Source organism: Agelaius tricolor, unplaced genomic scaffold (genome assembly GCF_023055355.1).
Source record: "Agelaius tricolor isolate 1412-34295 unplaced genomic scaffold, bAgeTri1.0.p SCAF_2, whole genome shotgun sequence".
Lineage (NCBI taxonomy): Eukaryota > Metazoa > Chordata > Aves > Passeriformes > Icteridae > Agelaius > Agelaius tricolor.
The window spans coordinates 12,897,910-12,909,205 of NW_027269262.1; the positions used below are offsets into that span (position 1 = coordinate 12,897,910).

The following is an 11,296-nucleotide window of genomic DNA, read 5'->3' on the forward strand; positions in this document are numbered from 1 at the left end:
CCCTTTTGGCTTGTTTATGTTTTGGTCTCCGTATCATTGGTTACAAGGTACCAATATTGACCCTTGGCATCCAGTGGGCGTTAGATGTTAATTTTGGAAGTTGAATAAAATATGGGATTGCCCATCTGCAAGCGTATCAGGAGCTTGGAAAGAAGTCAGAAAGCATGGCAGTTATTCTGCCTTGTGGTTCTGATGGATGCAGAAGTTGGAAAAACTGGAGGGAGTAGGGCACTTGAGCTTCTGAAGACAGGATGGGCTTAAAAATGTAAAACACAACAGTGGTTTTTGGAAGCCGAGGTATTGAAATAATTGCCATCCTGATTTTGAAATTAGACTCCTGCCTAGTGAAGTTAAATCATCAGAAAATGGAATTTAAGGTCCTAATTGCTCAGAAAAAAAATCTCAATTCAATTATTCTGAGTATAACATTTTTTATTTTGAAATACTGAATGTGTATGGAGCTGAGATTATGCAACAAGAAAGCATTGTGTTATTTCTAATCAGTGATTCTCATCAATGTGCTGTGCAAACAGTTTGTATGTGGAAGTTTTCTCCATTTATTCTTGTTCTGTATCACATCCTGCATGTCATGCTATTGTAGGCATGGACTGGATCAGCCAATACATAATGCATCATTTGGATTGGAATTGCCATTACCCTTAGGTTACAACTGAATTTTAGCATGGAAATGAACAAGGCCATTGCTTGTAACCAGCTTTTTCATACTTTCTTGTTGCAGTGCGATTTCCTGTCTCACCTATCCCAACCCCCTCAGGTGTGCCAACCTTCCCCCTCCCCCTTTTGCCCTCCTGCCTAAGAGCTGTCCATCAATCTTAACATTCCAGCAGGGCATCGTGTGGTTGGCAGATGCTCCTCTGGTCTGGGCTCATTGGCCTGTCCTAGCGTCTATCTCCCTTGGGCCTTCCCCTCCTCACACCTGGTTGGCCCTCACCTGTCCCTCCCCTCCCCCTGAGTACGGGGCTTAAAAGGACACGAGACCATGTGGTAGTGGTCTGTCGGTGAGCTGTTACCACATTCAGAGGTCTACCATGATGCAGTAAAGCTCTACGATAGAACCCGCTTCTTTTCTCTTCACTGACGCTTGAACCTTTTCCACCAGAGGTAAACTGAGTTCCTACTTTGCCTGGATTTGTTCCGAGTGCCCAGCTGCAGCATCCAGCCGGCCAAAGGTATCTCTGGGGTGAAAACACCACAGCTGCTGCCTTTGGTGCAGCAGTAAGGGTCAGAAGAAGCCAGGCACCCCACACCCGGAAACATCAGGACTAATATTCAATACTTTCTTGTGTATATTTGTTTCACTTTCTGTAATATAAATTGCTTACGTTGAGTCAACAGGGCAGTTAGAGTCCTGTAGTGAAACAAGAGACAGGAATACAACCCAGCTTTAAATTAGCAGATAAATTGCAAAAGTGCTCTGAGGCCTCAACTTTTTTTGGAAAAGACTGCACTTAGCTTCTTCCAAGGTAGTACCTGCCTTTTAGTGCTCTCAATGCTTCCCCTTTCTTGGAGTCACTGTCTGCAGCTGTGGTATCGTGTGAGGAGGCCTCAAGCACAGGATGTGTTTCTTTGCAAGCAGCAGGCAAAGAGCTTAGTCCTTGAAGGTGAAACCTTCTCTCAAGTATTCCCTGCTGCTGTGTGAGAAGTGTTTGCTCATCATGTTGTATATTTGAAGTTGTTTCTGTTGAAGGAGGTCTTAGCAGCAGGATGTCTGTATGTGGTGCCTGCTGGTTTTTTAAAAAGAGCTTTTGCTTTCTTTGCTGGCTTTTTTAATTTAATGCTTATGAAAGATCTGTAGTGCTGAGGGATGAATGTTGCTTCCTGATTTTCAAGGAATTTGATGCTTGAGATAATTGACTACATCTCTGTGCAGATGCATTGTTCTGCTTCCTTGTTCAATGATGGTGTTTGAAACACCCTGGCAAAAGTGCCACTCTGTGTGTGTTAATATCTTTTATTAGATTCATCAAATACATGAGAAATAAGGAGATGGAAAACAGTCATGATGAGATGCATGTGATGCATCTGTTTTGCCAGGATGTGATGTCTACTCTCTGCAGCATGGGATTTGCCCCTAGAAGACATTTATCAGCTTTCACTTGCAGTGGTAGATTAAAATTCCAGCTCTACTAATTCTTCCTTTTTATGTGTGGCCATGAAAGGACTCTAATATTAACTGCTAAAATTTTTTCAGAACCTGCAGATTTTTTCTTTTGTGTGACAAGTGCAAAGTGGGTTTGCAAGGAGGACGAGATGGCAAGTAAAGAAAATCAGTGGACACATCTGTCAGTGAATACTGATGCTGCCTTTTTCTACACCACTGGTAGTAATAGTAACACATCTTTTGGTAAATGAAGTGCAGGGCTGTTGTGAATCCTTAATTATTTGACACACAAGAGCTTCATAAGAAATGGCCTCTCACACCAAGCCCTATGTGCTAATCCTTACTGATACCTGTCACTCTTGATTTACAGTGCAGCTACTAGAAGTGGCTCAGTTAGGGCCCTTAATGTCATGTTTTAATTCCATTAGCTGCCGTCTCCAAATCAGATCAGTTACGCCCTCTACCTGGCAACACCTTAGATGTTACCTTTTCTACATAACTGAGGTTTGAGGGTTAATTCCCCCAACAGGGTGCCTGGGAAACATGCAGAGGTGAACTGGTTTGGATGTGTCCCAACAGTGAGGACTGCAGCCTAGCAGATGAAAACCTGGAGACAAAGCTTCTGGACTTTGTTATTCTCACAGATTTTTCATGGACTCATTAGAAGATCTCAGGAGATCCTGCTGCTGCATTTCCCATCTTCATAGAATCACTGAATATTCTGAGCTGGAAGGGACCCACAAGGATCATCAAGTCCAACTCTTAAGTGAATGGCCCATACAGGGACCAAACCCTTGATGTTATCAACACCATGCTCCAATCAACTGAGCTAATCTCAGTGACTTGTTAATTTAGATTGTGATTTCACTAGAATTTGGCCTTTTTCATGTTTGTATAGTTCTGGCACACTTAGAGCAGTAGATGGCAAGAAGAGTGATGGACATGTATTGGGATGCAGCTTCATTCTAGTAAGATTTTTTTTTGTACCCCAGTGAATAAGTTGTAATACCAAAAAAGTAGGATGCATGTGTTTTACATTGTAAACAATCTTTCCAATTGTTTTCTAAAGAACAAGTGATAGCACCTCTTGCTGTTGTTAGTAGTTCAAAACGTTATGCTAATGACTTTATAACTCACTATATTCTCTCACCTGCATTTGGATAGCTTGCTGCCTTTTCACTGTTCTTCCACCAAGGAATTTGAAGTGCTCCCAGTGAAATGCTGATGGAGTAAAACTTTGTAAAGTTCAGCTGGCTGTATCAGAATTGGACTGTGGTGAAAACCTGACCCTATTTTTGTTGAATTTATTGAGGTGAGGAAAAATAAGGGAGTTAAATAGACGAGAGCTCCTGCCCTACATTTTTCATGCACAATTGTATTTAGCAGGCACTGGAGCAGGAGGAAGAGGGTGGGCGCCTAGTTCTGCAGGACAAGTTAAGACAGATCTTAAACCCAGCTGTGCATCAAGAAACTTTGTAAAGAAAATCATCTCCAGCACAACAGGCAGGGAGAGGAGTGTGATGGGGGCTAAGGGTGTGTGGTTATTCTGTTGCAGATTCCCGGTGCACATAGAGGAGAAAGCTCTGAACACACTTGCCTATCTTTGCGATGGGGATGCCAGGACTGGGCTGAACGGACTCCAGTTGGCAGTTCAGGCCAGAGTAGCAGCGGGAAGGAGCGCTCCTTTGAACACCTCTGCCAAAGGTGGTGCTGCACATGGCATTCTGGTAACAGAAGAGCATGTAAAGGAGGGGCTCCAGCGGTCTCACATCCTGTATGACCGAGCAGGTGAGTAGCAGATGCAGTTTCTGAGATGCAATGTTCTCCAAATGTGATAGCTTCTCTAATTTCTCTTTCTTCTCCCTTTTTTGTACCAGCTGCTCTACTGAAACAGTGGTTGTACTGAAGTTTGTCCCAAAAGTTACTTTTCCTCTACAGTGCAGTTCAGCTTGAAATTCCTTCTCAAGCAGGAAGTGTAGATTAGCTGAAAGACCCATTTGCTGTCCTGAGAACATTTAGTTGCATGGTGAAATTATTTGTTATTTAAGGTCTATGAGGGAGGTTGGATATCTTCCATTGCACTTTTACTCCTTTGAAAGTCTTGGAAGTGCTCACATCCACAGCAATATGTTATGTGAAAACCTGAGCAGTTTGCTTTATTTTTAGAGTTGCTTTTTAAGGTAATGAATTCTGTAGCTTGCTTAGGGCAGGCCACATAAATCGCATTGCACTTAATACTTCCTAGAGTGATAACCACTCTTGCTAAATTTGTGACTTGGCAATCTTAGGCATCACAGTAGTTGGCCACTAAACCATTTTATGTTAGAGGGTTAAAGATCAGTGCGTGTCAGATTAGGTGAATCCCCTTGAATGAATATGCTGGTTCTTCAGCAACACTTGAATGACTGTGCAGAATAGTATGAAATGATTATGCCAAGCAGTATTTGGAGAACTAATTTATTTTCTTTTTTATTGTTTTTTTGGGCCGCTGTTTCTGATATCTGCATTAACTGCCAGTGTTCAAAATCTGTGATGAGAGCTTTCTTGAGGCTGGTTATAACATATGCCCACTTGCAGCCTTCTTGCTACAAAGAAATAATGATGACTCACTGTCAGGAGAAAGGCAGCTGGGCAGATACTGATCTAATGGCAGCTGAGAAGTCGAGGGCTGGCAGGGGGAGGGAGAAGAAACAATTTTATGGGGTCTGTGGCAGGAAGAGGTCATGATTAGAAGGAAGTGGAAAATCTGACTGGTTCGCTGGTACGAGTCCCTTGCACAGTGTAGGGTCCCTTGTGTGTTTGCTGTCGCCTTGTGGCCGGTGTCACACAGAACTCTTGGCTGTGTCACCTTCTTGCTCTGGTAGAGATGGCACAGAGTGCCTCTTCCTGAGGCTTGCATCAAGTCTGGGTAGAGTGTGTCAGGCCCTTCTCTGTTTCAGTAATCTTTGTTGTGGTTTATTGTGGGGTTTTTGGTTAGAGATTTTCAGAATGGTGAAAGCAGTGAAGACTGTTTTTCTGGGTTGTATAAATGCCAGAAAGCCTGACACAGATATTGTCACAGTAGCAGGTTGCCCAAGTACATGTCTTTTCAGAATTTCTTCTGTGGAATGGTCTATGTTGACCACTGACTGTTGACTGCAGGTTTACCACTTTTATCCATAGTTGAGGTAGCTGTCTGTCCTAAATACAAAGGACTTTCAGATGGTGGCTACTGCATAAATTTTATATTTTTTTTGATAGCATGTTTTAGCTAACACATTTTGAATCACAGCTGTGGTGATGGGATCTACAGTCCTCTAAAATAAAATGCTTCAGTCTTTTAAAGTGGAGGGTCTAATCATGATAGCAACAACATACATGTGTTGCATGTTCATGTAGAAAACACATTATAGTTTATTAGTGTTCAAAGTGTAAATATGGACTTTTTATTTTACATTCTTTTTTGTTAACCTTCTGCAGAATTTGCCAAATACATGTAATTCTCTTCTGTATTTTCATCAAGTAATCTAGGAAAGAAATCATTCATAATGCAGTTGTTAGGCTGTTGTTCTAATCTATGTGCAGACATGTAAAGAAAAGGTCTTTGTGCAGATAGTTTATGCATTTTAGCTGGAAGGACAAAGAAACAACTTTAATCAAATTTCACTGCCAGCAGCTGCCTGAAGCCCTTGCAGTTGGAGAGGAAACAAAAACTGCTAGTCATATTTTAGCTTTTAATTGCAGTTGTTAAAATTTTGATCCTTTTAGAAAAGTGATCTAGCTACCAAATTCATTGAAGTTTACCAGCAGATGGGCAGTGACTAGATCTTTTAAATAGAGTTGTACTGTTGCCCCTTCCTTTTACAAATTGTATCACTTTGCTAGCACTGATTTAATAAGATAAATCTAATTTCACTGCCTGTGTGGTGACATAACTTCATGTATGGTAAAGACTGGGAATGTGTTATGCTGAAGTTAATTTATTCTGCAGTCTGGAACACAGTTTTTCCTTTACCTTCTCAGGAGGAGAAAAGAGAAGGCATCTCACTCTCCTGGGTTTGCTATCAGGGCAGAGCTTAGAGCCATGTGGACAGGAATAAGTTGCTATTCCATACCGTGCATATCATTGCTGGGGTAGGGGAGGGGCTTATTTGGAGTTGGATTCCCAACTGATGTTAAATCACCACACTCGCACCATAATGGTTTTTTCCAGCTCAGTTTTTTTTCTGCTGGATCAGAATGAGAAGTCTTCTCATCCATGCTGTTGGTCTACTCTTACTTCCAGGGCTTTCTTCTTTCCTTTATCAGTGAGCAGTTTGATGTTTACCTTTGCCTAAGATAGAATATAATTTGAGATGGGGACTGAATTTAGTTTTGCCCACTGCTTTGTGAATAGAAATTGTTTAAGAAGCTCAAATATTAATTATGGTCAGTGAACAAGACTTTTTCCTATATCTTCTACCAATATGACTTGAGTTAAATCAGCATCTTAAACTAGCATGAAAACTCCTCATGAGCACATAAAGCAATCTGTGTGCATATGTCAACAAGATTTATATATCTGTATATGTCAGACACTAGAAAAGCCCTCTCTTCCACAAAGCCTCTTGTGCAGTGTCTTGTTTCAGAGAGGTATTTGCCTTTGTGGGAACTGCACAGAGAAAATTTATTTTGATTCCAAAAATTCTTCATAGTTTTGATTTCAAGAGGCATCTGAGATACAGCAGAGATAGATAAACTGGTATGTGTCTGTCTCTCAACTGAATTGATAAGGCCCATACCTATATGTTAGCTAACCTGCATGAGAAGGCTAATAAATAAAAGTCTACTAAAAGTTCTAGGTTTCTTTAAGCTGCTTTTGGTATCTCAGGCTATCTATAAACTGTATTTTTAGACAGCTTAGAAATGTAATTTTAGACATTTTAGAAATGAAAGATCTCTCTCCAATGCATATCACTGTATTTTGTCTTTAATTGATAGTGTAACATGACTATACTGAAGTATTATCATTGTAGCTCTGTCACCAATATGAACTTTGTAAGGAAGGAAATAAAAAGCAAAAACTAATTCCCTTCTCAGCCTGAAGTCTGAAGTTCCCTGCAGGTTTATATATCTAGACCAAACCTATCTGCTGGATTCCTTCTGCCTCTCCAGCTGATGTCCTCACATATGACACTTTACAGTAGCCCAAACAGCACATAAAAGCCTCCAGCAGAAAACTCTGGATGAGTGCAACCTCTGGAGATATTTAAAGGCCATCTTCCTTACTTTTAAGAGACCAAGAGACGCCTCTTGCAAGAGGATGATGCGAGTTCAGCTGCTCGGGGTTACTGCTCCTGACTCAAGTGTTTTGGTGGAGCACGGACGTGCTGTTTGTGTTGGCTCCAGTGAGGGCTGCATACCAGGGCTCTTTGTGTGGAGTCCTAGCAAAAATAGCTGTCTGACTGCCTGTGCTCACCAGCAGCCTGTTGAATTCCCCACAGAATCACACTCCAGCAGGAGCAGAGATGGGGGCAATGGACCTGGGAGGTGGAGGTCTTGCTGGCTACAAAAGGAACAACTACAGCAGCGTGGTGATTTTGGTTCCCAAACTCACTCAGGCAGCCCTTTTATTTTTCAGGGCCTACAAGTCACTGGTGTGTTCTGATTTGGCCATCAGGCTGTAAATCCTTTTAGCCTTAGGAAGAAGAGGAATATTAACAGATGGCTGTGCATGCAGCTAGTTGCCTTTAAAACACATACTTAGCTGTGAGCCAAGGAATGCCAGGCACTTGAAAAAATAAAAAAGGCAGATAACATGGAAAGTTTAACAATATTGCAGCAAAAGACTCTTACAAGTTTGATTAAAAGACATGCATAAGAATCAAAACCAGTTGAACAGAGGAAAATTGTAAGCAGGAAGGGTCTCATTCAGTGTTTGTAATACTGACTCCCTATTTTTAAGTGTAGCCCTAGAAGATCTGTGGAATAGCTCTGTTTCTCCTTGGAGTCCAAATCTAATCATAAATTAAGCTTAAATATTTAAAAAAAAATTCCTTGTATTTCTTTCAGTCTTCCCACTTTTTACTTAGAAGCCTGGCATTTCAAGTGTTGCAATAGGGCAAGTGTCCACACACTTGAACTCAGCATTTCTTAGGGGTTTGGCAGGGTTGTGCACTGCAATTCTGTTTTTTCTAAATTGTATGATGTTCCATCATTGTATATCCATGGCATTTCCTTTTTTCTCACCCCTATACAGCACATCAAACTCGTGTTTTACTGCGCACTTCATTTTCAAGTTTTAGATTATATGAAATGTTGTTTTTCTAAAATATCACTACTGTATTACTGTATCCAGTGCTATCTTGTATCTCTGGATTTCTCTGATTCTTGTGTTGTCTTCTCAGAGCTCTGTGTGTGTCCAAAAGCAATGATCAGTTATTTGTATGTGCTTGTACTTTTTGGCAATTACAAACTATTTATGTAGAGTTTTCTTCCTAACTGCTTAAGAAATCTGGGGTTATCTTTTTTTTTTTTTTTTCTTTTGAAGGGAAGGCAGTTAGCTTACAAAACCCAAATTGTTTGCCTAGCAATATTAAAAAAAAAAAACAAACAACTTCCTTTTCATCAGTAGTTGCTCTGATTTGCTTATGTAGTTAGGGAATGATTCACATGGGAAACTATGAAGGCCCTGAAAACAATAATGAATGCTGTAACCACATATCCCTAAAAAGAGCTTGAAAAAGCAGCTTATGTTTACAGATGTAATCTAGTAAAATATATTCTGTTCCCTTAAATGCATTTCAGTTAATTTCCTCCTAACAGCTTTGTGTATTGCTTCTCCCCCATCCATGAACAGGAGAAGAACATTACAACTGCATCTCTGCCCTGCACAAGTCTATGAGAGGCTCTGATGAAAATGCTTCCCTTTACTGGCTTGCTCGAATGCTTGAGGGCGGTGAGGATCCACTCTATGTGGCAAGGAGGCTGGTGAGGTTTGCAAGTGAAGATATAGGTCAGTATTTGCAGTATTTCACATGGGAAAATCATGTTGAATGAAGATCAACCAGGCTTCTCTGGTTTCTAAAAGTTGGCTTCTGAAAAACAAATGCAAAATATGCAGAATAGGTACAAAATACTGAAATGCTGCACGTGGCATAAAAACTTCATATATGCAGGCAGAGACCTACATGAGGTGTCATTGTGATGATTACCTATTTCAGGAAAGACAAATGTTTTTGAGGTCAGGGTTGGTGTGTATTAATATGGATTCTTTTAAGCCCTGCTGATTGTAGGTCACCGGTAAGCTTGTGCCACAGAGAGTGTGTATTTCAGGGATGTCTGATTTTCTGATAAGTTTTCTAATAAGTTCTGGCACATGAATACCTACCCTGACCTGCATTCCTTAGGTTTGATAGCTATAAGGCATCTTTATTTACTTATCCAAAGTAGCAGATCCAGGAACACTTTTAGCACATATGTGCTAGGTGAAGAGTTAGGAGGCCTGGAAAGCTATGTCTGTATATTTACCCATTTCTTTATTAACTTCAAAAGGTAGGAGAATCATTTGTGGTCAACTACTGCTCAGGCTACCACTGTGTGGCAGTAGATTCAGTCTAAATCGTACACACAGCTCACACAGCTTAGACTTCTTTTTTCCTTTTTCTTTTTTTTCCTTTTTTTCTTTTTTTTTTTTTTTTTTTTGTGGGAGGAGGAAAGCTTGTAGATGGAGGGAGTGTATCTTATGTATGATTTGGTATTGTACCAGGAATTCCAATACCTGAGAAAGCAGCTCTGAAATGTGCATGGATACCTTACAGGAAAGGGAAAAAAGAGGTTTTTTTTTTAAAAAAAAGACATTAAGTGAAGTAAATTGACTTTAACCTGCTTTTATCTGATTCCTTTCTGTAGGACTGGCAGATCCTCTGGCTTTAACACAAGCAGTTGCTGCTTATCAAGGCTGTCACTTCATTGGAATGCCTGAGTGTGAGGTAAATGCTTCATTAATTCACTGATTTGAAAGTTCTGCAATCTGTAAAACCTATCTGTAACTATAAAAAGAAGCAGATTGCAAGGACAGGGCAGACTTAGTTACTTGTTCATTCTGCATGTCCCTTCTTTGACAAGAGAACATTGTAGTTCTTAAAATAGATGCTGTAGTTTAAAAAGAAGTCACTGCATGAACATATATAATTTTTCTGGTTTTTTATGATAGATAAAGTAGCTGTTATTTTCTAGTAGTGAAAACCATGGAGCTATGGTACTGTTAAATAATTCATATTGTTTTAAGTATTCATATTATAGTAGCAGGCAGAGGTCGGTTTAAAAACAATCCCTGCCATGCTGTACAACCAACCTGAATAGCAGGCCTTTTCCCAAAGAGCTTAAAAGAAGTCATTTAACATTTCCCTCTGCTTGTTTGCAGGTGATTCTAGCACAGTGTGTAGTGTACTTTGCCAGAGCCCCAAAGTCTATAGAGGTGTACAGGGCATATGGCAATGTCAAGGAATGCCTGAGGATGCACACAGGACCACTGCCCCCTGTTCCCCTGCACCTGAGAAATGCCCCAACAAGGCTCATGAAGAACTTGGGCTATGGAAAAGGCTACAAATACAACCCCATGTACAAGGAACCTGTGGAGCAGGACTATCTGCCAGAAGAGTTGAAAGGAACAGACTTCTTCAAGGAACGAAAAACATGACTGCTGTGCTCAGAATGGGTTTTGATTTTATGACTCATACATTTCCACTGGGATCAAAATTCCCCTTACAGTGTCAGCTGCCTGTTACCCTGGTTGAAAGGATTAAGCCACCAAGCCTTCCAGATACTTTTTTATCCTTCTGCTTTTATTGCTGTTGTTCAGAAGGTATTTTACAAAGGATTACAGTTAGGCAGTGTAGACATGCAAAAATAAGCTTTATCCTATATAGTGCTGTCACTGGTTTAAATGAAATTAAGGAAAAAACAAGAGACTTGTGTTGCTGGCTCTTGCTGTGAGACAAGAAATATTACGGTGCTGCTTTTTAAAATCAGTGTCTATTTCAGATTTTGAGAACATTATTTTCCAGAAAAATAGTAAATTGTACCCCCTCAGCTAAAGTACTGTACAAAATATAATTACAGAGTAATTTTTGCTGTTATGATCTTTCAGAGACCAATTTTGTATGACAGTTATTGAACCAATAAAGCTGTTACAAATACTGTCTATGCATTTGT

General features: G+C 40.3%; 1 protein-coding gene across 3 annotated transcripts in view; it reads left to right on the top strand.

Annotated features, from left to right (window-relative positions):
- Positions 1-11,296, top strand: part of WRNIP1 (WRN helicase interacting protein 1) — a 29,884-nt gene that overhangs the window by 14,554 nt on the left and 4,034 nt on the right. For 2 of the 3 annotated variants that reach the window (XR_011683495.1, XR_011683496.1), the window contains exons 4-7: positions 3,678-3,910; positions 8,940-9,095; positions 9,992-10,071; positions 10,506-10,946. Coding sequence is in view for 1 of the 3 variants with exons in the window: in XM_071453010.1 (XP_071309111.1) it covers positions 3,678-3,910; positions 8,940-9,095; positions 9,992-10,071; positions 10,506-10,781 (745 nt within the window). In the remaining 2 variants the exon portion in view is untranslated. Of the gene's footprint in view, positions 1-3,677; positions 3,911-8,939; positions 9,096-9,991; positions 10,072-10,505; positions 11,288-11,296 lie in introns of those variants that run through there. The other variant, XM_071453010.1, reaches the window with a different exon arrangement.